A 27,952-nucleotide genomic window follows, 5' to 3' on the forward strand; every position below is an offset into this window, starting at 1 on the left:
ATCTACCCAGGGAGTTCTCTTCCATAATCCTAACCACCAGCGGCCAACTATAATCAAGCGCTTGAGATACTGCATGATGCCGTCTCCAAACAAGAAACAGTCCATCCCAACACATTTCAAATCATAGTCACGGACTTCAATCAGGCACATTTGAAGAAAACCTTGCCTAATTACAATCAGCATATACCCTGTAGCACCAGAGGTCCCATCACACTGGGCCACTGTCATATTTAAACAAGGAATGCCTACCATTCCACGCCGGGATTGCATTCCAGTAAATTGGATCACTTGGGCTGTCCTTCTCTTACCCGCATACAGATAGAGGCTAGGGCACAAAGCTCCCGAGATAAGGACAACAAAAAGGTCGTTACGGGAGCGACTATGAGATTGCTTCGAGTCGGTGGCCTGGGCCGTGTTCAAGCACTCATCAGTGGATCTGAATGAATATACCATGGTTGTCATGAACTTTATTAAAACAAGTTTTAGACAAGTGTGTCTGTGCAAAGGCATTCAGAGATTACAGACTGAAAACAAGACATTGTGAAGAACACACAATCAGGGTCAAGTCGAAACATTTTTACATAGTGCTATCAAAATTCTTCACAAATATGTAAACCTACTTTGTAAACTCACACTTCAAATCAATGCTTAAAAGTTCCTCTTAATTTTAACAGCTTGCCATTACCAGTGTAAATTTTCATAAATAAAACGGCAGAGGCGTTTTAAGTTTAAGGGAAACCGTAACAACTTCTTTACTGTCAAACTCAAAGTGAACAAAAAGCGCGGTAATACGTCATTACGTCATCACTCCAGCTCAGCCTCTTAAAGTGAACTCAGTTCAATGTTGTGAGTTCAGGAGTTTCCACCTCTCACCTTACCCTACAGCAGCCCCTGCCAAAACACAGCTGGTAGATCTAATTTGCCTCCTTTAATCTGCTCTACAGCCTACTTTAAAGTTAGTTTAATTTTGTTATACTTGTAAAGCTACAGAAATGACGTTTATATCACAACAGTCAATTTTGTACCTCAAAACTCATCCTGAGCAAGTAATTTAGACCGCTAACTGATTGGCTCATGTGGCAACCAACCTGGCTGCGTTGTTGTCTGATTGGTTCTTGTGATTTTGTTATTCGATTGGCTTAGATGACAAGTCGGTCGCGTTGATTCGTTGTGGCGGCGGATTGGCCGTTGAAGTCTTATGACGGAGTGAACGATTGATTGGAGGGAGCTGATTGGCTGGTGTCCTCAAGGCGGAGGGAGCTGACTGGCTGGTTTGGTCCCCTGGCGGAGGGAGCTGACTGATTTGTCCCTGTGACGGAGCTAGCTGACTGGCTAACTTGGTCCCGTGGTGGAGGGAAATGACGAGAGCTGCCTGATTTGTCCCTGTGACGGAGCTAGCTGATAGGCTGGTTTGCTCCCGCGGTGGAGGGAGATGGCAGGAACTGACTGATTTATCCCTGTGACGGAGGGAACCGGCTGGCTTCTTGTCCCTGTGGCGGAGCTGGCTGGCGGGATCAGCCTGCCCCCTCCATTATTTACAGCGCGGTTGAAGTTGCTTGTGATGGCGGGGCGAGGGAAACGGAAAGCGGGCAGCAGGAGCTCGGAGGTACCGGGAGTGAATGGGGGAAACGGGGTTACATTGTAGCCAGGATTGAGATTGTTTATTGCGACAGTATGTCCCGGGACGGAGCTGCATCTTTTGATACATGGGTCGCAGTGCCTCGGTAGGGCCTTGTCTGGTCCATTCCGAGTTCTGCACTCTCCGAGCGATGTGGTTTGTAAATACACTGTATTGTGCACAGGCTTAGGGCAAATTGCGTGAAAAAAACAACAGTTAATTATTAACAGCCTTCTGTTTAACGTCATTGTTGGCCATCCGTCTATTTTGGAAATCTACAATAAAAAACTGGAAATATTCAGTAGGCCAGGAAGATCGGGCCACAAAAGTGAAAGGATAAAATAGTTTATTGTCATATATGCCAGGGTACAACGAATTTCTTTGCTGGCCTGAAACTCGCGGTGTAACAGTGTGATTACTCGAGGGTCAGTAACGGGTGAGGTAGAGGTGGCTGCACCACCGGGAAGGGGGTGAGAGAAGGGGCTGGTTCAGGATTCTGACAGAAGTCTGGACGTCCAGCCTTTCGAACGGGGAAAGGGACTGGCCGGGGTGGCAGGCATCCTTGTCACCAGGTCAAGCACAGAACAGTACAGGTCTGAACGGGCCATTTGAGCCATGATGTTGTGTTATTCTTGATGTCAGTTTGTATTAAATGTTTCCATTTGTGTCATAAGACAGCTAAATACCCTGCTGTGTAACGTAAGACATGGGGCAGAATCAGGCCATTCGCCCTATTGAGCCTGCTCTCCATTTGATCATGGTTGATTTATCATTCCTCTCAACCCCAGTCACCTGTCTTCTCCCCAAAAAACCTCTGATGCCCTGCCTAATCAAAAACCTATCAACTATATTCCTACCCCTCCCTGATCAAACGTCTATTTAAAAACCTCTTAATTTCCATCAACTGCCTGCTTTCTGCCCCTGGTTATACATTCAGTCACCTTCAGCCTTCCTGAAGTAAAGCACTGTGAAGATGGACGGGGGGGGGGGGGGGGGGGAAGTGAAGAGCCTCTGGTGGACAGGGAGGGTTTCCATCACATGAATTGGTGGGGGGGGGGGGGTGGGGAGGAGGGTGGATTGGGATTTATGGGTCCGCATGGATTCACTGGGCCTCTTCCTCTGTGGTCTGGCCATGTTCTCTGAAACCGAACTCTATCTCAGGGTTGTATTTGAACTTTGAATTCTCCATTATTCTGTTATTGTCACTTCAGCATTTCTTTTCACATAGGAGTTTTGCACCACTGTTGTTTTACGCTTGCCACTATTTTGTTAATTATTTGTTATTATTTGGAGATACAATGTGGAATGGCCCTTCTGGCCCAATAAGTCGCACTGCCCAGCAACCCACTTATTTAACCCTAGCCTAATCGCAAGACAGTTTACGATGACCAATTAAACTACTAATCTGTACGTCTTTGGACTGTGGGAGGAAACCGGAGCACCCGGAGGAAACCCACACGCCCAGAGGAAAGTGCTGTTCACTATGTGAGTTTCACATGAACAAGTAATTTAATTGCAGGCGTACATAACAATAAGTCGGTTAACTGTTCCATTATTGACATGTATACTAAGATACAGTGGAAAAACTTGTCTTTCAAACTGTTTTGAACTGTCTTTCAAACTTGTCTTTCAAGCTGAGCAAGTCATTGCAGCAATGCATTGAGGTAGTATCAGGCTACAGAGGTAGTGTGGTGCAGGTAGACTGTAAGAAACAAAGGTTACGCTGAGGGAGATTATTGAGCCTCTTGCATCGTGAGGGAATATGAACAACAGATCCAGGTTTAGGAGGGTTGGGATAATCAACGGATCCTGGGTTTGGATCTATTAGGGAGTCATTCTCTGCTTTCAATTGTGTCCAAGCACCTGCATACTTTTTCTCATTGTGTTTCCCCCCCCCCCCCCACCCAGACGAAGAATGCGGTGGATGACAGGAAGAAGAACAGAGGAGAGAACTCTGACGTTCCTGAAGAAGTGCGGCAGGAGCTTCAGAGTCTCTACAAGCTGCCGATGCCCGAAGACTTCTACCACTTCTGGCAGTTCTGCGAGGAGCTGAATCCAGGGAATCCCTGTGGTAAGTCCCCGTTTCCTTATGCCCCACCCATCCCTCATCCCAGAGATCATCCTGTTGCATGTCTATTGACGGAGAGGCAACACGGTGAGGTTTTTGTGCATCCCTGTGAGGACATCCTCTTACTAACTCCAAGTGACAAAATATTATTAATAATAACTTATTTATGGAGAGCTTCTCATACAGACAGTGTAGTTCAATGGGATGAAGTGCCAAAATAAAATAACAATAACATTGAAAATAAAAGACTAAAAGATGTTAGTTAAAAGCAAAGTTAAATAAATGGGTTTTGAACTGATGTTTACAAGTGTCAACTGTATCTGCATCCCTGAAGGTTTTACATACCGAGTTCCATAGTTTAGGAGCGTGGTTCAAAATAGCCGACCAACCAATTATCTTTTCAGGAAGATTGTTTGAATTTAAGAGTCTGGCAGAAGAAGACCTGAGAGCTCGAGCAGGGTTATAAAACAAAAACTATTCTGTGATGTACTCTGGTCCCAGATCACTGAAAACTTAAAAATAAGTACGAGAACTTTAAAATCAATTCTAAAGTACGCAGGAAGCCAATGCAATGTAGTTAGCACGTGAGTGACGTGCTCCTCGTCTTGGTTTTAGTTTAAAGTCTGGCAGAGCTGTTCTGAATGAGTTGAAGTTTGTCAACAGATTGCTTTGGAAGACTAACAAAGTAGAGCAGATATGGATTCATTCTGGACCTCCACCCAGAACTGGTGCTTCCATTTACTTTTATTTCTTCAACCAGAGGCACTGTCTTCAAGTCTTGGACTGCAGCTTGTTGGGCCTTACGATATTCTGGCAGGGAAGCACAAAGTTACGACTAACCCGGAGCCAAATTACTTGTTGCATTGGAGATATTTCTACGACCCGCCGGAATTTCAGACTGTCATCGCTGGAGACAGTGGAACTCAGTATCACCTTGGTTATTTCAGGTAATGGGGCCAGAGGCTTTGTCCGGGGGGGGCTTTGGTGGTTTGGAAATAGTGTTACATTCACAGGTGTGGTTGGGTCTCAAATATAGACCCACATGGTTGCTAAATAAACGCAAAATTGGGATAAAGAAACGGAAAACAGAGTGTGCTCGTGAGATCATATTTGGTAAATTGGTTTATTATTACCATGTTTGGGCGGTATGGTAGTGTAGCGGTTAGCATCGAGCTTTGCAGTGCGGAAACCTGGGTTCAATTCCCACCACTGCCTGTGAGGAGTTTGGACGTTCTCCCAGTGACCCTGTGGGTTTCCTGCCACAATCCAAAGATGTGCATGTTAGTAGGGTAATTAGTCACATGTTTGTAATGGAGCGAAGCAGGTTCTCTGGGCTGGAAGGCCTGTTATCGTGTGTTGTATCTCTAAAATAAATAAATTCAGTATGTATGCTTTTTGAGTTTAAAAAAAAGCACAAAAGATGAATGATGAGGTTCATAAAGATGAAAATGATAAAGATTAGCTTTATTTGTCACATGAACATCGGAACATACAGTGAAAAGAGTCACATATACTGGGGTACAGTAAAAACCTGTTTTGCATGCCATCCATTCAGATCACTGTCATACCAGGGCCCTGAAGTAGTGTGATAGAAAAGAATAACAATAATAAAGTGTTACAGTTACAGAGGATGTGCGGTGCAGGCAGACAATAAGCTGTAAAGGCCATAACGAGGTAGATTGTGAGGTCAAGAATCCATCGTGTACTGAGGGACTGCCAGTAGTGGGATTGAAGCTGTCCTTGTGCCTGCTTTCTGCCTGACGGTGATGGTGACCCATTTTGTAGTTATAGAGAGATTGGGCATGTATAACTGGCCCTGTGGCCCACTGAGTCTGCTAATCATCAGCCACACTTTCACACTAATCGTAGAACATGGAACAGTACAGCCCTTTGTCCTGCGAAGTTGTGCTGACCTGCTCAAAGATCAGTCCAGCTCTGCCCTCCCACGGAGAAGTCTGGACAGTTACATGTATAATAGGTGTATGGAGGGCTATGGTCCTGCTGGGTGTAGGCAGTTTAAATGGTTTGGCATGGACTAGATGGACCGAAGGGCCTGTTTGTGTGCTGTACTTTTCTATGACTATAAGCACATGGATGAATGAAGATGGAGAGCTAAGACAGTAAGACACAGAAGCAGAATTAGTTGATTCAGCCCATCAGGTCTGCTCCAGCACCCTATCATGGCTGATTTATTATCCCTCTCAACCCCATTCTCCTGTCTTTTCCCCATAAATTCTTGCACCCTGACTCACCAAGAACCTATCAAGCTCTGCTTTAAATGTACCCAGTGACTTGGCCTCCACAGCCGTCTGTGGCAATGAATTCCACAGATTCACTGCTCTGGCTAAAGAAACTCCTCCTCATCCCCGTTCTAAATGGATCTCCCTCTATTCCAAGAGTCTCTTAAATGTCCCTAATGAATCCACCTCCACTACCACATGATGGCAGTTCATTCTGTGCTTACGAACCCATACGTCCTTGGAATGTGGGAGGAAACTGGAGAACCCAGTGAAAACCCACGTAGTTGTGGGGAGAAGTACAAACTCCTTACAGATCGTGGTGGGACTTGAACCCAGATCAGTAAAGATCTAAGCTAACTGCTATGCAGATTTGCCACCCCCATTCATGGGTACTCATGGGTTTGTGGACCATTCAGAGATCTGATGTCAGAGGGGAAGAAGTTGTTCCTAAAAAGGAGTAGGTCTCCTCCCCCCGATGATAGTAACACAAAGAAGGCATGAGCCAAAGAAGCGGACAGACTTCATACTCTGGTGTGTTGTATCCACTGCAGGGACTCTACAGATGAGCTGCCGGTGTTCGTGGCTGCCGGCGAGGCTAAGAAAGGTTGCTCGTTGGTCCAGATGGGGGACAATCTGTTCTGCTCTATTAAGTAAGTACGCTTGTTTCTGCAGAGAAAGCTGAGGCACAACACAGTTGCCAGACCAGCTGTTACGTATCCAAAGCCTGGGTGAAGGAGCCAGAGGTGAGTGCAAACCCCACCACGGGAGCTGAGGTTTCAAATCTCACTAATTAAATAAAACACTGTTTTCAGTGAGGGAGGCTGTGAAAACATCAGTATCACTAAATGCCCATTTCACCCACTAACAAGATCATTAGACATAGGAGAATTAGAACATTCGGCCCATCGAATCTGCTCACCGTTCCATCACGTTCAATCCCATTCTCCTGCCTTCTCCCCATAATCTTCGAAACCCTGACGAATCAAGAACCTGTCAACCTCCACTTTAAATATACCCACTGACTTGGCTTACTCCTGCTCCTATGTCTTGTGGTCTTATCTGGGAAGGGACCCCTCAACTGGACTGGAATCATACTGAATTTCTTCTGACTGAAATCCACGTACATTCCATTAACTGCACTTCCCTCGTCGATGCACTTCAACAAATTCCATCAAATTGACCAAACGAGGTCTTCCCCTAACAGAGCCATGCTGACTATCTTTGATTATTCCTTTTTGCCAAAGTAGATTAATCTGTCCATTAGAATTTTTGTTTCCATAATCTCCACTTGTTTCATTGTCATCTAAACTGGCGCCAGGTATTATCCATCCTTGATAACTGAGATTGGCCTCAAGTTGTCCAGTGGTGGGATTTGAACCCATGTCCCCCGGGTCATTAAGCTTCTCCGGTTTAGTAATAGAGCAATACGCAGCCGTATCCAAGGTTCCATTTAGATTTTGAGCAACGCACAGCAACTAGCGCCGTTAAACGGGTAAAAATATTCCCAAGTGTTTCCCAAAGGATGTAGTCGGTGCTGAACCACAGGATTCTAAGACAGATGTCAAACATTTGGGCATCAAAGTAGGTTTTAAGGAGCTATTTAAAAGAAGGATTGGTTTCGGGTAGAAATTCTGGAGCTCGTGGCTTTGTCAGCTGGAGGCCATACTTGGCTTCACCACAGATTGCTGGACTCGCTTCCCAAAGTACTCCAGTGGTGTTCAAACTAACAGCTGGTGTGCTTTTGCTAATTTTTAGAAGTAGTTTAATAAAACTTGTACTTGGAATATTTAGCAGCACTCTGCTCACCCAGCTGTAGGAAGGGTGTCAGTAAGATGGAAAGAGTGCAGGAGAGATTCACGGGAGGGCTTGAGTTAGAAGGAGACACTCAGAAGGTTTGGATGGTTTTCCCCAGAATGTAGGAGACTGGGGGGTGACTTTCTAGAAGTGCAGAAAAGCGTGAGGAGAGAAGAATGGTCGGTCATTTTCACAGGCTAAGAGTCAAAAACTAGTGGCCGTGGGAGAGAGGAAAAATATTTAAAAGGGAGCTGAGGAGAAACCTTTTCTACACCGGTTGGTGGGTACGTGGAACGTGCTGCCAGAAGAAGGGGGAAATTATAATGTTTAATAGACATATGGACAGGGACATTGGCAGGAAAGGCCTCGAGGGATATGAATCAGAATCATGTTTAGTATCACTGGCATATGTCGTGAAGTTTTGTTTTGTGGCAGCAGTACATTGCAATTCATATTTTTAAAAACTATGAATTGCAATAAGAAATATAAATCAGATTAGCAGTGTAAAAAGAGAGCAAAAAATTGTGAGGTTCACTGTCCTTTCAGAAGTCTGATGGTGGAGGGAAGGAGCTGTTCCTTAAACGTGTGTGTGTTTCTCAGGGTCCTGTACCACCACCTTGAGAAAAGAGCATGGCCTGGGTGTTAGAGCTGGCTGGTTTTACAATTGTGTGCAGCTTTTTTCTGATCCTGTGCAGTGGCCCCTCCATGCCAGACGGTGGTGCAACCGGTTAGAATCCTCTCCAGGGTACGGGGTGTGTCAAATTCAGGCAAATGGGACTAGCTCTGGTAGTCATATTGGTCGGCATGGGCAAGAGGCTGTTTCTGTGGTTAAATTTAGAGTTGAGCAAGAGGTTATGAAATAGGAAGAGATTGCATAAGCACAAAAGGTTCTGCAGCTGCTGGAAACGTTGAACAGTGCACACAGAATGCTGGATCAGCAGATGAGGCAGGATCTCTGGAGGAGAATAAACACTCGATGCTTCAGGCAGGTGAAGGATCTTGGCTCGGAGCATTCTTTCCATTGAATTTTTTTGCATGACCTGTTTCCCAGTACTTTCTCACTCTTAGAAAGAGTGGCGTAATTCCCTATTGTAGGGTAATTGTTAAATTAGTTTATTATTGTCAGGTGTACCGAGGTCCAGTGAAAAACTTTGTTTTACATGCCATCAATACAGATCATTTCATCACATCAGTACATTGGGGTCATACAAAGGAAAACAATAACAGAATGCAGAATAACGTGTTACAGAGAAAGTGCAGTGCAGGCAGACGATAAGCTGCAAGGCCATAACGAGGTGGACTGTGAGGTCAAGCGTCCATCTTATTGTACTAGAGGACCATTCAATAATCTTCCAGCAATGGGGTGGAAGCTGTCCTTGAGCCTGGTGTTATGTGCTTTCAGGCTTTTTTATCTTCTGCCTGATGGAAGGGGAGGAGAAGAGGATGTATGGGGTCCTTGCTTTACTGAGGCAGAGACAAGTTTAGACAGAATCCTGGGGGGTGGTGGGTGCTGAGCTTGTCCACAACTCTCCGCAGTTTCGCGTGTATGGCCACGTGCATGTGTGCTGAGTGAATGAAACCCAATTAGAGCCTTGTAACTGCGGGATAGAATCTGCCCTAGAACCTGTTGGTACATACTAGTCACTTAGGGCTCTTTGTCTGTTCCTAGTCCAGAGATTTTGTTACGGGCTGGATCTCCGGAGAGAGATGCCATGGTAGAAACAGCCGGAAGGTCTGAGGTTGTCCTTTGCACAACACCTGTGTTCAGTCTTCTCTGACCACTCATTAACAGGACATTTGCGCCCACAGAACTGATGCTCATTGCATGTATCGTTTTTGGCTTTTGCACCATTCTTTGTAAACGCTAGAGAAAGGCCGTGAAAATCCCAGGAGATAAGCAGATTGAGATATTCACCCCCCCCCCCCCCCCCCCCGCACTGGTCTGGCTTCATTCCACGGTCAAAGTCACTTAGATCACATTTCTTCCCATTCTGATGTTTGGTCTGAACAACTGAACCTCTTGACCATGTCTGTGTGCTTTTATGCTGCCACGTGATTGGCTGATTAGATATTTGCAATAATGCCCAGGTGTACCTAATAAAGTGGCCACTGAGTGTAGATGCCCCTTGCCTATTGTGCAAGGCAGGCGGGGGAAGTGCAGAAGTTCTAGTGACATGTTCCTAAGTTGAGCTGCTTTCCCTACGCATCCTGTCACTTCTATTTTCATTTTTTCAGCCTGCTTTTAAGTAGAAGACTAAAGGAATTAAGTAATAAACGACAGAGCAGTGTGCTGAAAGAGCTTGAGACCAAATTAACAGCGGTAGCGAAGAAATTAAATTATTCACTAGACCAAAGAACGCAAGGAATGAAAGCCAGGGACAGGAAGGTAAGTTTTGTGTCCAGAGCCGCCTCAGAATTTAATTAACGTGGCGCTTGAGTTTAAATTTCTTGCAACTCTTAATGGAGTCAAACAGATGAGCAATATAACGTTGCTTAGTCAAGCCAAGTTATTGTCATTTAACTATATACAATATTTTATATATTAAAAAACACACTCACTCACTCACACTATGTCAAACGAGACATTTCTCCAAACCAGCACAGTAGTACACATAACACTCAATAACTTATGAAAGTAAGGACAAAATCTACAGATAAATTACGCATAAATAAAGTGCATAAATTGTAAGGAACAGAACAATTCATTCGTGAGAGATTTAGATCGAGGTTTATGAGGATGTTGACAGAGTTGAAGGAATTACAGAGATAGGTCAAGTAGTTTGGGACTTGTTTGCAGGAACGCAGGAGAAGGAGGGGTGATCTAGAGACGTTTTGAATAATAAAAGGGCATTAGAGAGGGTGAATGCTCACAGAATTTCTTCCAGGATTGGGGAATCAAGAACTACAGGGCATAGGGGAGAGTTTGAAGAGGAACCTGAGGGGCAAATTTTTCATCCAGAGAGTGGTTGCCAGCTCCATCGTGGGCACTAACGTCCATACTATTGAAGAGATCTTCAAACGGGCGGCATCTATCATAAAGGACCTCCATCACCCAGGACATGCTGTCTGCTCATTGCTACCATCAGGCAGGAGGTACAGCAGCCTGGAGACACACACTCAACATTTTAGGGAAAGCTTCTTCACCTCTGCCAACAGATATCTGAATGGACAATGAACCCACGGACACTCTCTCTACTTTTGCTCTCCTTAGGAAAAGGTTTAGATGGATAAGGGCCAAAACATCCAGGCCATGCTCTCTTATCATGGTACAGGAGCCTTGGGTCCCACACCACCATAATCAGGAACAGTTATTACCCCTCAACCATCCGGCTCCTGAACCAGCGTGGATAACTTCACTCACCCCAACACTCAATTGACTCCACAACCTACAAACTCACTTTCAAGGCCTCTACAACTCATGTTCTCAACATTATTTATTTTTTATTAGCACAATTTGTTGTGTTAAAGATGGAGCAGAAGTAGGCCATTCGGCCCATCAAGCCTGTTCCGCTATTCAATCATGGGCTGATCCAATTCTTCCAGTTATCCCCACTCCCCTGCTTTCGCCCCATACCCTTTAATGCCCTGTCTAATCAAGAACCTATCTCTCTCTGCCTTAAATGCATCCAGTGACGTAGCCTCCACAGCCACTCGTGGCAACAGATTCCACAGATTTACCACCCTCTGACTAAAGTAATTTCTCTGCATCTCTGTTCTAAATGGACGTCCTTCAATCCTGAAGTCGTGCCCTCTTGTCCTAGAATCCCCTATCATGGGAAATAACTTTGCCATATCTAATCTGTTCAGGCCTTTTAACATTCAGAATGTTTCTATGAGATTCCCCCTCATTCTCCTGAACTCTGGGGAACACAGCCCTAGAGCTGCCAGACATTCCTCATACAGTAACCCTTTCATTCCTGGAATCATTCTTGTGAATCATCGCTGAACCCTCTGCAATGTCAGTACATCCTTTCTAAAATAAGGAGCCCAAAACTGCACACAATACTCCAAGTGTGTTCTCACGAATGCCTTATAGAGCCTCAACATCACATCCCTACTCTTGTATTCTATACCTCTAGAAATGAATGCCAACATTGCATTCACCTTCTTCACCACCGACTCAACCTGGAGGTTAACCTTTAGGGTATCTTGCACAAGGACTCCCAAGTCCCTTTGCATCTCTGCATTTTTAATTCTCTCCCCATCTAAATAATAGTCTGCCTGTTTATTTCTTCCACTGAAGTGCATAACCATACACTTTCCAACATTGTATTTCATTTGCCACTTCTTTGCCCATTCCCCTAAACTATCTAAGTCTCTCTGCAGGCTCTCTGATTACTCAACACTGCCCGCTCCTCCACCTTGTACATTGGTTATGTGTGTGTGTGTATATTTATATAATATAGTTTTTCTTAAATTCTATTGTATTTATTTTCTTACAAATGCCTGCTAGAAAATTACTCTCAAGGTAGAATATATTCAAAGTTCAAAGTAAATTTATTATCAAAGTACACACATCACCACGTACTACGCTATCATTTTCTTGCAGGCATTCACATTTAATACAAAGAAATGCAATAAAATCAATGAAAAACTGCACACAAAGACTGACGAACAACCAATGTGCAAATACAAAAGAAAAATATAATAGTAGATAAATATGTAATAAATAATCCTGAGAACGAGTTGTAGAGTCTTGGAAAGTGAGTCCAAAGGTTGTGGAATTGGTTGAGGTGAGTCATTTGGGTGATTGTAGAACTTGAGCTTAGAAGTTAGAGCCAACGGTATAACAAGTGTAGGCAGGAAGGTGATTCAGGCAGTGGAATGCTCCTCCTGTAAGATGTGGGATTTCAGGGTCTCCTGACTGTGGCCTCTCCAGGGTGCAAGCCTGGGTGGGAACATTTGAAGAACCGGTGTTGCCCATGCAGCGGGTTCCCCCTCTCCACGTCACTGATGTAGTCCAAGGGAAAGGCAAGCGCCGATACAGCCTGGCACCATTGTTGTCGCAGTGGAATGCTCCTCCTGTAAGATGTGGGATTTCAGGGTCTCCCTGATGACTACATCTGCAGGAAGTCCACCCAGCTTCAGCTCCTGACAAGGTCAAGGACCTTGAGCTGGAGTTCAGTGTACTCGGGACCATGTGGGAGGCTGAAAACTTCATAGATAAGTCTTTTACTGAGGTGGTCACTCCCAGAGTGCAGGCTTGAGATAACAGTTTGTCACCCAGGGCAGGGTTCCCCCGTGGATATTTCCCTCAGCAACAAGTCCACCCTTTTGGACACTGCTGAGAGGAATGACCTGTCAGGGCACAGCAGCAGCAGCCAGGCCACTGGCACCGTGTTCCGCTCTGAGGCTCCGCAGGGAAAGGCAGAGTCAGGTTGTATGACAGTGATAGGAGACTTGATAGTTAGGGAGACGGCCAAGAGAGTCTGTGACTGCGAAAAAGACACCAGGATCTTGACTTGTTTCCAGGTGCTGGGTTAAGGCTGTCTGAGTGGCTGCAGAATATTCTCAAGAGCAGGGGTTCCCCACATGGGGTCCATGGATCACTTGCTTAATGGTATTAGTCCATGGCATAAAGGTTGGGAACCCCTGCTCTAGAGGGATGTTGAGCAGCCAGAGGTTGTGATACACATTGGCATCAATGACAGGTAGAAAAGGGGACAAAGTCCTGCGCAATGAGTAGAGAGATTTAGGGACGAGGCTGAGGAGAAGGACCTCCAAGGTAGTTGTTGTTTATTTAATATTCCAGTAATCTTGTAAATGTATCGTTTGATTAAGCATTCTTTGTTTATATAATTTGTTATGGTTATATGTAAATATACGTAAATTGCATAAATCATGATGCCACCACATGATAAGTGTGCCCCTCGCTTAAAGTGAAAACTAAGTTACACTCGCATTTCAGGCTGTTTTCCTTTTAATTAGTTTAATGTTTTGGAGTTACAAAACATAACAGTAGTAATCTCTGGATTACTCTCAGTGCCACGTGCTAGTCAGGGCCGGAATAGAATGATGATACAGCTGAATGCACGGCTGAGGAACTGATGCTTCAGATTTCTGGATCACTGGGATCTCTTCTGGGGGAGATGTGTCCTGTACAAAAGGGACAGGTTACACCTGAACCCAAAGGGGACCAATATCCTTGCAGGCAGGTTGCTAGACCTGTTGGGGAGGGTTTAAACTAATTTGGTAGGGAGATGGGAACTGGTGTGATAGGCCTGAAGATGGGGCAGTTGGTATACAACTAAATGCAGTATGTAGTGGGACAGGCAGATGATAGGGCAAAATTGCCGTCAGTGGGATGAGTTGAAATGTAACACGAGGGCAAAGTCAAAGAAAGTGATGAATACAGGACTTGAAGATGTAGCATTTGAATACATGCAGTAGAAGGAAAAAGGCAGATCTTGTAGTGCAGTTACAGACTGGCAGTTATGACATTGTGGGCATCACTGTGTCGTGGCTGAAAGAAGATCATAGTTGGGAACGTAACGTCCAAGGATGCAAATTATATTGAAAAGACAGGCAGATAGCCAAAGGATGTGGGTTGGCTCTGTTGGGGGGGGGGAGGGGAACAAAACCTAATCCTGAGAAGAGTAACGTAGGATTGGGATTTGTAGAATTGTCATGGGTAGGTGGGGCTAAGAAACTGCAAAGGTAAAAAGACCCTGATGGGAGTTACAGTGCCTGTAAAAAAGTATAGCTGAAGAGATTGTGGAGGCGTTAGTAATGATCTTTCAACAGTCACTAGATTCTAGAATGCTTCCAGTGGAAAGGGAAATTGCAAATGTCACTTCATTCTTCAAGAGGGAGGGAGGGCAAAGAAAGGAAATTATTGGTCTAACTGCACTGATTGGTAAGATGTTGGAGTTTTGGGGCGCTTGGAGACACATGATAAAATAGGGCAAAGTCAGCATGGTTTCCTTAAGGGATAATCTTGTCTGACAAACTGTTGGATTTCTTTGAGGAAATGAGAAGAGAGTCAGTGGATATTGTTTATTTGGATTTTCAGAAGGCCTTTGACAAGGTGAGGATAAGAGCCCATGGTACTACAGGGAAGATACTAGCATGGATAGAAGATTGGCTGCCTGGCGACTAGAGGCGTGCCGGAGGGGTTGATATTGGGACCATTTCTTTTCCTGTTATGCCAGTGTTTTGGATGAAGGAATTGATAGCATTGTGGATGATAAGCATACACTGATGGAGGGGCAGGTAGTGTTGAGGAAGCTGTGAGCCTGCAGTAAACTTAGATTGGGAGAATGGGTAAAGAAGTGGTAGATGGAATATAGTCCAGGGAGGTGTGTGGTCATGCACTTTGGTAGAAGGAATAAAGGAGAGGTCTATTTTCTAAATGGAGAGAAAATTCAATAAGCAGAGGTGCAAAGGGACTTGGGAGTCCTCGTGCAGGATTCCCTAAAGGTTAACTTGCAGGTTGAGTCGATGGCAAAAGTAATATTAGCATTAATTTCAAAAGGATTAGATTATAAGAGCAAGGTTGTAATGCTGAGGCTTTATCAGGCATTGGTCAGACTTCATTTGGAGTATTGTGAGCAGGTTTGGGCCCCTTATCTCAGAATCTCAGGCACTGGAAAGGGTCCAGAGGAGGTTCAGAAGAATGGTTCTATGAATGGAAGGGTTAATGATTGAGGAGCATTCGATGGCTCTGGAGTTTAGAACTATAAGGGGGCAATTTCATTTGAACCTATTGAATATTGAAAGGTTTGGATAGTGTGGATGTGGAAAGGAAGTTCATAGTGGGCAAGTCTAGAACCAGAGGCACAGCCTCAGAGTAGAGTTACATCCATTTACAATGGAAATTTCTTCAGCCAGAAAATGGTAAATTTGTGGAATTCATTGCCACAGATGGCTGTGGAGGTCAAGGCATTGATTATATTTAAAGCAGAGGATGATTGGTTCTTGATTAGTCAGAGCGTCAAAGGTTATGGAGAGAAGGCCGGAGAACGGGGTTGAGAGGAATAATAAATCAGCCATGATGGAATGGCATAGCAGACTCAATGAGCTGAATGGCCTAATTCTGCTCCACTGTTTGATGGCCCTGTGGAATGAATCCGTCGAGTTTATTCATGTTTGTTGGGAATTTTTCTGTTTTGCAGTAGCAGCATTGTGCAAGGCACAAAAATGCTATAAATTACAATGTAAAGTAAATTAGTTCAAAAGAAAACAAAAAGAGTGAGGTAACATTCTTGAGTTCATTGGCCATTGAGAAATCTTTTGGCAGTCGGTAAGAGGCTGTTCCTAAAATGTTGAGTGTGTGTCTTCAGACTCCCGTAATCCTCTTTGATGGTAATAATGAGAAGGGGGCATGCGTTAGGTGGTTTGGGGGGTGGGGGTGGGGTTGTCCTCAATGAGGCACTGCCTTCTGAAGATGTTCTCGACGCTGCGGAGGTTTTGCCCATGATGGAGCTGGCTGAGATTACAACCCTCTGCAGTTTTTTTTCTGATCCTGTGTAGTCGCTCTGCTCTACCAGACGGCAATGCCACCAGTTAGAATGCTCTCCACAGTACATCTATTGAAATTTGCTCAAGCCTTCGGGGACATGCCAAATCTCCGCAAAGTCCTGACGCAACATAGCCACTGGCGTGCTTTCGTTGTAAACGCATTGATATGTTGGGCCTGGGATAGAGGCTGCCATCCAGGAACTTCAAACTGCTCAACGAGTGATGAAACCCACATGGTCACAGGAGATCCTGGCATTTTTAGCCCTTTTTCTCATTACCTTATCAATGAATAACTTATTAGATATAGCTAAATTTAAAATTCTCTGAAATTAAAATGCTTTGTGTTCCAAGTCAAAGCAGTTGATACTTGTACAGTAGATAAACGTCTTTAAGTTTCTGGATGAGCGTTGCGGTTTGTTTAAGGTGTTTACATCATTACAATGCAGTGTCTTGTGTCTTTACTGCCAGGTGGTTACTAAGACATTCCATGGTGCAGGTTTGGTGGTCCCACTGGACAAAACTGGCGTGGGTTACAGAGAGCTTCCTGAGACTGATGGTATGTTTGTGTTAATATATCTCCTTTTGTGATTAATTTTAAAAGAAATGCAACAGTCCTACAGCACATAAACATGGAGAAGATGTTTCCTATAGTGGGGGAACCTAGGAGGACCAGAGGAAACAGCCTCAATAGAAATACGTCCCTTTTTGAACCGAGATCAGGAGGAATTTCTTTAGCCTGCAGGTGGTGAATCTGGAATTCATTGCCACAAGTGCCTATGGAGGCCAGGTCATTGGATCTATTTGAAGCAGAGATTGATAGGTTCCTGGTTATCTGCCTCTACCACCATCTCTTTGGGGTATTGTGAGCAGTTTTGGGCCCCTTATGTTAGATAAAATGGGCTGGCATTGGAGAGGGTCCAGATGAGGTTTACAAGAATAACCCCTGAAATTAAAGGGTTAATGTATGAGAACTATTTGATGGTTCTCAGCCTGAACTCACTGGAGTTTGGAGGAACGAGGGGAATCTCACAGCAACCTATCAAATATTGAAAGGCCTGGAGAGAGTGGATGTGGAGAGGATGTTCCCAATACTGGGAGAGTCTAGGACCAGAGGGCACAGCCTCCGAATACAAGGGCATTTAGAACAGATATGAGGGGGAAATTTCTTTAGTTAGAGGGTAGTAAATATGTGAAATTCATTGCCACGAATGCCTATGGAAGCCAAGTCATCGGATATATTTAAAGCAGAGATTGATGGTCAGAGTGTCAAAGACTACAGGGAGAAGGCAGGAGAGGGAAAATAAATTGCCATGATGGAATGGCAGAGCAGATTTGATGGGCTGAATAACATAGTTCTGTTCCAAAGTAGCAGTCAGAACAGCACATGCAGTGTAACGTCATGCAGTTAGTGAATTAATGGGTGAGTTAATGAGGTTGAGTTAACCATGCTTCTTAACTTTGAATTCTGATGAATTAATTCCCTTGTGGGATGTTATTTAAAAAAAAATGCTGAAAAAGAATTAGGAACCCAGATTGGTCCCACTGAGATGTGCTGAAAAATTAATTGCAGCAACTTGTGATTCAAAACTGGTGTTTAAAATTAAATTGTAATAATGTGTCCTTCAGACAGGAGCCTGCGAGTTTTCACCCAGTTCAGCATTCTCATGATTCCAGTTCAATTCCTTATTACTTTATACAAATCTCTGGGTTACAAGGACGTCCTTTAGAACAGAGATGAGGGGGAATTTCGTTAGCCAGAGCGTGGTGAATCTGTGGAATTCATTGCCACAGGTGCAGTGGATGCCAAGTCAGTGAGTATATTTAAAGTGGAGGTGGTAGGTTCTTGATTAGTCAGGGTGTCGAGCGTTATGGGAGAAGGCAGGAGACTGGAGTTGAGAGGGATAATAAATCAGCCTTGATGGAATGGTGGAGCAGACTCGATGGGCTGAATGGCCTAATTTCTGCTTCTGTGTCTAAATCTCTATGTACCAGAAATTCAGCCTATTGTTTCCTTCATTCTTCAGCTTAATGAAATATTTACCAATGTCATTTTTCGTATGATTGAAAAAGCCATTCAGTCTATGCTGACACTCTAGGATCAATCCTACTTCCCTGTACCATATTGACTCTCACAAACCCCAAATCAAGTTGATTATCACTGAATTGTATGACAAGTTGTTTTGCAGTAGTAGTACTGCGTGAATACACAAAATTACTATAAATTACCAAATAAATAGTGCAAAAGAAAAGGAATAATGATGTAGTGTTGACAGTCCTGACGAAGGGTCTCGGCCCAGAACGTCGACAATGATTCTTCCTGTAGATGCTGCCTGGCCTGCTGTGTTCCACCAGCACTTTGTGTGTGTTGTTTGAATTTCCAGCATCCTCGTGAATGATGTAGTGTCCATGGATATCTCCTGTAATAGTGATGGTGCTTCAGAAAGGTGCTGAGGACTATTAGGTACAAGATCAGAGCTTTTCTTTCATTCCAGAGATATTGACCATCTATACCAGGGTGGCCAACCTTTTACATTCCATGCGTCAATTTTTTCACACATGAGTTCAGATGCGCCATACAACTCTTGTACCCCCATTCAATTCTTGTAAAAATGTTAATATAGACATATTTAGCATTTTACATGATATATTGATTTAATGTAAAAACAAGATAAACATTACTTACCTTAATGAGTCTTTTAACAAATATATTTTGTCTTCTTCTGATTTCTTCCTTTTTCTTAATCACACATTCTTTCCGTATTCAGATCCAAACACTAGCTTTAGTTTTCCTTCTATTTCAGTCTGATGTTGTGTTTTATAGTGTCTATTAAGATCATGTCTTCTATTTTGTGAGCAAGTGTTTTCACAAACAATGCACAACGGTTTTCCTGACGGACCCACTATAAATAAGAACTCATTTTCCCACTGTTTATTGTGCCACTTCTAATCATCCAATGCGCCATAGGTTGGCCATCCCTGATCTATACTAATCCCATTTAGCTGCACTTGGGCCATAATCTTCTTTGCCTCAATGATTCAAGTCCTTGTCCAGGATGACCTCTGCCTGTGCCAGACCCTCAGACTCTCAGTGGGAAATGGAACATTGTAGTCATGGAGTCCCCAACTCGTCCATGTCAATCACGTTGCCTCTGAGCTCGTCCCTTTAGCTTGCATTGGTCTATACCTCTCTGAATCTGAAGACAGAATCTATTATATTAATGGTAAGACACTTGGCAATGTGGAGAATCAGCAAGCTGTTGGGGTGACTGAAAGCTCCTGTGCAGGTTGACAGTATTGTTCGGAAAGCATATGGTGTGATGGCCTTCAGCAACCGTGGGATTGAGTTCAAGAGCTGTCAGGTAATGTTACAGCTATATAAGACATTAGTTGGACCTAACCTGGAGTACTATGTTTAGTTTTGGTCACCTCACTACAGGAAAGAAGAGGATATGATAGAGTGCACAGGAGATTTACAAGGATGTTGCCTGGATTGGGTAGCATGCCTTATGAGAATAGGTTGAGTGAACTCGGCCTTTTCTCCTTGGAGTGACAGAGGATGTGAGGTGTATAAGATGATGAGAGGCATTGATCGTGTGGATAGTCAGAGACTTTTTCCCAGGGCTGAAATGGTTAACAGAGTGGTGGGTGTGTTGAATGTACTGCCAGCAATGGTGGTAGAGGCAGATACAATGGGGTCTTCTAAGAGAGTTTAGATAGGTACATACAGCTTAGAAAAATAGAGGGCTATGGGCTAGGGAAATTCTAGGCAGTTTCTAGAGCAGGTTACATTGTGGGCTGAAGGGCCTGTAATGTGCTGTAGGTTTCTGTTTCTATCCTGTGTACCTATCCAAATGTCTCCTAATTATTGTATTTGTCCCAGCTTCAACCTCTTCCTTTGGCAACTCATTCCATATAACCAACACCCTCTGCGTGGATAAATTTGCCACCGGGGTCACCTTTAAATCCCCCCCCCCCCATTTTAAACCAGGGGTTCCCAAACTCTTATGCTATGGACTCCAACCATTAGCGACAGGGTCCATGGACTCCAGGTTGGGGTCTCCTACTTCAAGCCTATTCTACTTCAAATATGTTACCCTGGAGAAAACACTGTGACCATTCACTCTTTGACCTGAGAATTAATAAGATTACTCCTCGGCCTCCTACGCTCTAGACTTATGAAAAGTTGCAACAGGTAAGCATGTAGCAGTAACCAGTGTCCGTTTGCCTCCAAAACGAAAAGGAAGCTTGAGAAAGATCTGCAAGGCAATCGTAGAAGCTCCAACTGATGAAGCAAGGATCAAAGCTTTTGCCCCGATCCAAGAGATAATAACATACGTTCAGTTTGCAAATGATGAATGTGACTACGGAATGGGATACGAACTCGGGATTGACCTCTTCTGTTACGGATCACATGTGAGTAGATTGGGGGGGGGGGGGGGGGTTGTGTGTGTGTGTGTGTGTGTAAATCTGATCTGTGAATCTAGCTCGGCTTAAGTTTCAAGTTTATCTATTACGTGTTGTAATACGAACAAAGTCATTCGGTAGAGACTAAAGCTAGTGGATACAGAAGTGGTTTATTCAACATAACGAGCAGCAGGCTGAGACCTTTTTGGAGGAAGAGGCCTGTTCGACCTAATATCTTTATATGCTAAAGGTCCAAGGGAATTCTATATTTAACAATGTATCAACAATGCTTCCTATCAATTCCATATCATTTTCACGCCTTTTTTCGCAGCCACACTCCAGACAACCAGGATGAATGTTAATCGGCACTGAGTGATTTTTCAATTCACTCCAGGACACTCCACATCTCTGGGAAACAGGACTGGATTTTAAATTTAATTGATAATCTACGTTCATGTCTGAAGATTGGTTGCTGAAGTTAATGTTTGCTGTATACCCCCAATTCCAGAATATGCCCCAACAACATGAGCATCAAAATGTGTCGAGAATTGCATCATCCAACGCACCTGAGGGTGTGCTGGGGAGGCAGCCTGCAAGTGACACCGCACATTCTGATGCCTGACATCATACCACAGCCTGTCCACCATGCTCAACAGAATGTAACAAGCACCAAGCCCCGTTCCTACGTCCCACCCACACATACGGTCAGTCTGCAACCCCAGGACAGGCCTTCAGTTCCAACCTCCAGCTGCTCAAAACAGAATTACAACAAACCCACAATAACAGTGTCAAAATACTGGAAAACATGCTTAAAGGAATGTTTAGAATGTCGGTCTTTGCTGCAACAGGACTTCACAAAGTAAACTTGTTATTAATTAATTATTTGCCCGTTACACCTCTGGCATTTAGGACAGCAATGAAGGGCCTTTATCTCGTGTCCGTCCTTGGCCACATCCAGAGCCTATAAAAAGTATTCATCCCCCTTTGAAGTTTTCATAATTTATTGGTTTACAATGTTAAATTTTACTTTTTTGACACTGATCAACAGAAAAGACTTTCAGGTCAAAGTGAAAACAAATTGGTCTAAATTTATTACAATTATTAAACACAAAATAGTTGATTGCATAATTACTCAACCCCTTCGAGTCAGTATTTAGCAGAGGCTCCTTTGGTAGCAATTACAGCTTTGAGTCTGTGTGGATAGGTCTCTATCAGCTTTGCACATCTGGACACTGCAATTTTTCCCCATTCTTCTTTACAAAACTGCTCGAGTTTTGTCAGATTGCACGGGGATCATAAGTGAACAGTCCTAAGTCCAGCCACAAATTTTCAAATGGATTGAGGTCCAGACTCTAACTTGGCCACTCCAGGACACTAACTTTTTTTTTAAAGCCATTCCTAGGTAGCATTGGCTTTGTGCTGGGGGTTATTTCTTGCTCCAAAACAAATTTTCTCCTAAGTTGCAGTTCTCTTGCAGAATGCATCAGGTTTTCCTATAGGATTTTGCTGCATTCATTTTACTCTCTATCTTCACAAGCATTCCAAGGCCTGGTGCAGAGAAGCAACCCCACAGCATGTTGCAGACATCACCATACTTCACAGTAGGGATGGTGTGTTTTTGATAATGTGCAGCGTTTGGCTTGTGCCAAGCGTAGCGTTTAGTCTGATAGCCAAAAAGCACAATTTTGGCTTCATCAGATCATAGAGCCTTCTTCCAGTTGACTTCAGTCTCCCACATGTCTTCTGGCAAACTAGCCAAGATTTCATGTGAGTTTTCTTCAACAGTGGCTTTCTCTTTGCCACTCTCCTATAAAGCTGTGACTGGTGAAGCACCTGGGCCATAGTTGCTGTTTGCGCAGTTTCTCCCATTTTGACGACTGAGGCTTGTCATAGGTCTCTTGGTGGCCTCCCTCACTCGTCTCCTTGTTGCACAGTCACTCAGTTTTTGAGGACTGCCTGCTCTAGGCAGATTTACAACTGTGGTATGTTCTTTCCATTTCATGATGATTGACTTAACTGTACTCCAAGTGATATTCAGTGACTTGGAAATTTTCTTGTAGCCATTTCCCGACTTGTGCTTTTCAATAACCTTTTTCATGGAGTTGCTTGGAGTGTTCTTTTGTTTTTATAGTGTAGTTTTTGCCAGGATACTGACTCGCCAGCAATTGGACTTTCCAGATCCAGGTGTATTTTTACAACAAACACCTTGACTGCACACAGGTGATCTCCATTTAATTATGTGACTTCTAAAACCAATTGGCTGCACCAGTGATGATTTGGTGTGCCATATTAAAGGGGGCGAATACTTGCGCAATCAATTATTTTGTGTTTGATATGTGGAATTAATTTCGATCAGTTTGTAGAGATCTGTTTTCACTTTGACATGAAAATCTTTCTGTTGATCAGTGTCAAAAAAGCCAAATTAAATCCACTGTGCTTCACTGTTGTAAAACAATAAAACATGAAAACTTCCCGGGGGGGGGGGGGGGGGCGGGGGGTGAATACTTCTATAGGCACTGTAGAAACAAATTCTGTTGCTGTTTCTGTGATAGTTTAGTTTGACCGGTCAGGATTGTTGGTCCTGAGCTGAACGCCTGAACCTGAAAGACTGGTGGACCACTCTTGGTCTGGCCTCTACTCTGATCTGCTCAGCATGGGCGACCCTGCCAAGAGCCAAAGTGTAAAGCCCTGACTCAGCCGCCATATCATTCCAGGTCCTTGAGGCACACAAACCTCCAAACCCTACAAGAAGATCGTGGTCCTCTGGGAGAAAACTTGTCATGAAACAAGTAATCAGATGTTTGTGAGACCTAGTGTAATTGCAGGACACGAGCCTGCAACCTACAGTTGCCCTCTGGTGCACTGACGGTAGACTGAATGGAGAGTGCCTGATTTCTGATGAATTCAGCTCTTCAATTGTGGCTCTTAATGACTGACTTAAGATCAGAATCAGGTTTAATATCACTGGTAAATGTCATGACATTTGTTGTTTTGTGGCAGCAGTACATTGCAATACGTAATATAAAAATAAATGATAAATTCCAATAAGAAATATGTATACAATATATAAAAAGTTAAAGTAGTGTAAGGTAGTGTAATGGGTTCAATGTCCATTCAGAAATTTGGTGGAGGGGAAGAAGCTGTTTTTGAGGCATTGAGTGTTTATCTTGAGGAGGATGTACATCCTCTTCGATGGGAGCAATAAGAGTGCTCATCCTGGGGTCTTTAAAGAGGCATGCCGCCTTTTTGAGACATTACCTTTTGAGGATGTCTTCAAGGCTGGTGCCCATGATGGGGCTGGCTGAGTTTACAACTGTTTGCAGCTTTATCCGTAATCCTGGGATACAACACATCCATTTCAAACAGATGCAGAGAAATGTCTTTAGCCAGAGGTTGGTGAATTTGTTAGCATGGGCAGCTGGTCACTGGGTGTAGCTAAAGCGGAGATTGATAGGTTCTTGATTGCCATCAAAGGTTACGGAGAGAAGGCCGTGGAGTGGGGCTGAGGAAGGGGGAGAAAGGATCAGCCACGATTGAATGACACAGCAGACTTGATTGGCCAAATGGCCTAATTCTGCTATTTGTCACATGTACATTGAAACGTACAGTGAAGTGTGCTATTTGCGTCAATGACCAACACAATCCAGGATTTTGCTGGGGGCAGCCGCAAGTGTTGCCACACCTCTGGCAGCAACATTGCATGACCCCAACTTACAGAACGTTAACCCTACCTGTACGCCCTTGGTATACGGGAGGAAACCGGAGCACCAGAGTCACAGGGAGAGCGTATGTACTCATTATAGACAGCAGCAGGCATTGAAGTCTGATCTTCCAATTGCTGGTGCTGTAAAGCTTGAAGCTAAGAACTATGATAGTGTGGTATCTGTGGATGTCAGTATATTCACTGGTTGTATCACTGCCTGGTATGGAAACACCAATGCCCTTGAAGGGAAAATCCTGTGGATACACCCAGTCCATCACAGGTAAAGACCTCCCTACCACTGAGCACATCTACACGGAGCATTTTCGCAGGAAAGTAGCACCCATCATCAGGGAACCCCCACCAAACCACCACCCAGGTTATGCTCTCTTCTTGCTGCTGCCATCGGGAAGATAAATGAGATTCAGGGCTCCCACCACCAGGTTCAGGAACAGTTATTATCCTTCAGTCATCAGGCTCTTGAACCAGAGGGGATCATTTCACTTGCCCCATCACTGAACTGTTCCCACAACCTATTGACTCACTTTCAATGACTTCATCTGATGTTCTCTGTATTTATTGCTTGCTTGCTTTATTTATTTATTTGTATTTGCCTTTTGTACACTGATGGTCTGCCCGCCCTGTTGGTATAGTCTTTCATTGATTGTTATGGTTAGTGAATTGAGAATCAGGTTTATTATCAATGGCATGTGATGTGAAATTTGTTAACTTAGCAGCAGCAGCTATTCAATACCATACATGATCTAGCAGAAAAATAATAATAATTAAACAAATAAATCAAATACATATTGAATAGATTTTTTTAAAAACATGCAAAAACAGAAATACTGTATATTTTTTAAAAAGTGAGGTAGTGTCCAAAGACTCAATATCCATTTAGGAATTAGATGGCAGAGGGGAAGAAGTTGTTCCCGAATCGCTGAGTGTGTGCCTTCGGACTTCTGTACCTCCTACCTGATGGTAACAGTGAGAAAAGGGCATGCCCTGGTTGCTAGAGGTCCTTAATAATGGACGCCGCTCCCTGAAGACATCCTGGGTACTTCGTAAACTAGTACCCAAGATGGAGCTGACTAGATTTACAACCTTCTGCAGCTTCTTTCGGTCCTGTGCAGTAGCCCCCTCCATAAGAGACAGTGATGCAGCCTGTCAGAATGCTCTCCACGGTACAACTATAGAAGTTTTTGAGTGTATTTGTTGACATGCCAAATCACTTCAAACTCCTAATAAAGTATAGCCATCGTCTTGCCTTCTTTATAACTGCATCTAAATGTTGGGACCTGATTAGATCCTCAAAGATCTTGACACCCAGGAATTTGAAACTGCTTACTCTCTCCACTTCTGATCCCTCTGAGGATTGGTGTGTGTTCCTTCGTCTTACCCTTCCTGAAGTCCACAATCAGCTCTTTCATCTTACTGACTGACTTATTAAGTATGACTGATCGACTTATTACATATGCCTGCAAGAAAATGTGACAGAGTTTTATATGCTGACATTCATGTACTTTGATATTTTCACTCTGAACTTTTTATGAGGGTGTTTTAAGTTTTTTAAACTTAGTTTTATCTTCTGTCTGTTCTAATGACTTTAGTTGTTTTGACTTGTTAGGATTAAATTATTTCTCAAAGATACTTTCATCTCTTGCAGTATTTTCACAAAGTGGTACGGCAATTGTTACCACTAGCCTACAAGCTCTTGAAGAATCACCTGTTCGCCGAGATAATCGAAGTTCATTTAGCCGACAGAAAATGGGATGATTTAGACCAACTGAAAGGCTGAAGCTGCTGAGGGCGTTTGGTAACTCAGCACTCCATCTACACATTTACTGGATAAGCTACTAGAATTTTCAATTTGAATTGTATTATTTTGAAAAATGAGTGTACCTGCTTTTTTTTTAAAACAATAAAAATTCTTTGGTGTATCAATACTGGCAGTTGAAAAAGGATGTTGTGGACGTGTGGAATTGTGTTTATCACTGACGTCCTGAAATTTTGGTGAAAAATATAAAATATAATTTAAAATATTAAAAATATATAGTTTAAAAAGAGCCAAATAATCAAGTAGTTAGTGCTCATGGATTCGTATACTGTTCAGAAATCTGATGGCAAAACAGAAGAATCTGTTCCTAATACATTGATTGTGGCTCTTCGGACTCCTGTATGTCCTCCCTGATGGTAGTATTGAATGTTGAGCGTTTCTGGTTGGTGAAGGTCATGGTGGATGCTGCCTTTTTGAGGCATCACCTTTGGTTGACGTCCTCGACGATGGGGAGGTAATGATGGTGTAGCTGGCTGACCTAACAACCCTCTGCAGTTTTTCCAATGTTGTGCATTAGCACTTGTATACTAGGTGATGATGCAACCAGTTAGAATTCTCCACATGGTACAGCTGTAGAAATTTACTAGCCTTTGGTGACTTACCAAATTTCCTCAAATCCTAATGAACTACAGCCACTGGTGTGCCTCATTCATGATTGTATCTCTATGTAGGGTCCAGGACAGATCTTCAGAGATGTTCATTCCCAAGAACTTGAAGCTGTTCACCCTTTCTATTGAAGAACCATATAACAATTACAGCACTGAAACAGGCCATCTCGGCCCTTCTAGTCTGTGCCGAACGCTTACTCTCACCTAGTCCCACCTACCTGCAGTCAGCCCATAACCCTCCATTCCTTTCCTGTCCATATACCTATCCAATTTTTTTTTTAAATGACAAAATCGAACCTACCTCTACCACTTCCACTGGAAGCTCGTTCCACACAGCTACCACTCTCTGAGTAAGGAAGTTCCCCCTCGTGTTACCCTTAAACTTTTGCCCTTTAACTCTCAACTTAAATCCTCTTGTTTGAATCTCCCCTACTGTCAATGGAAAAAGCCTATCCATGTCAACTCTGTCTATCTCCCTCATAATTTTAAATACCTCTATCAAGTTCCCCCCCCACCCCCCCAGCCTTCTACGCTCCAAAGAATAAAGACCTAACTTGTTCAACCTTTCTCTGTAGCTAAGGTGCTGAAACCCAGGTAACATTCTAGTAAATCTCTGTACTCTCTAATTTGTTGACATGTTTCCTATAATTTGGTGACCAGAACTGTACACAATACTCCAAATTTGGCCTCACCAATGCCTTGTACAATTTTAACATTACATCCCAACTCCTATACTCAATGCTCTGATTTATAAAGGCCAACATACCAAAAGCTTTCTTCACCACCCTATCCACATGAGATTCCACCTTCAAGGAACTATGCACCATTATTCCTAGATCACTCTGTTCTACTGCATTCCTCAATGCCCTACCATTTACCATGTATGTCCTATTTGGATTATTCCTACCAAAATGTAGCACCTCACACTTATCAGCATGAAACTCCATCTGCCATCTTTCAGCCCACTCTTCTAACTGGCCTAAATTTCTCTGCAAGCTTTGAAAACATACTTCATTATCCACAACGCCACCTTTCTTAGTATCATCTGCATACTTACTAATCCAATTTACCACCCCATCATCCAGATCATTAATGTACATGACAAACAACATTGGACTCAGTACAGATCCCTGAGGCACACCACTAGTCACCGGCCTCCAACCTGACAAACAGTTAACCACCACTACTCTCTGACATCTCCCATCCAGTCACTGTTGAATCCA

General features: G+C 43.5%; 1 protein-coding gene across 2 annotated transcripts; it reads left to right on the top strand.

The window, feature by feature from the left end:
* Nucleotides 1-1,328: 1,328 nt before the first annotated feature.
* Nucleotides 1,329-26,230, top strand: hpf1 (histone PARylation factor 1). 2 transcript variants are annotated; one of them, XM_073047877.1, is made up of 8 exons: nt 1,329-1,606; nt 3,527-3,689; nt 4,447-4,633; nt 6,478-6,576; nt 9,956-10,106; nt 16,649-16,736; nt 20,421-20,593; nt 25,951-26,230. In XM_073047877.1, the coding sequence occupies exons 1-8, from the start codon at nt 1,562-1,564 to the stop codon at nt 26,080-26,082; spliced, it is 1,038 nt and encodes a 345-aa protein (XP_072903978.1). In that variant the 5' UTR covers nt 1,329-1,561; the 3' UTR covers nt 26,083-26,230. The 2 variants fall into 2 exon arrangements, with proteins under 2 accessions (XP_072903978.1, XP_072903979.1); XM_073047878.1 differs by lacking the exon at nt 1,329-1,606 and adding an exon at nt 2,039-2,211.
* Nucleotides 26,231-27,952: the final 1,722 nt, after the last annotated feature.

The sequence above is a fragment of the Hemitrygon akajei genome, chromosome 6, assembly GCF_048418815.1.
Source record: "Hemitrygon akajei chromosome 6, sHemAka1.3, whole genome shotgun sequence".
Taxonomy (NCBI): Eukaryota; Metazoa; Chordata; class Chondrichthyes; order Myliobatiformes; family Dasyatidae; genus Hemitrygon; species Hemitrygon akajei.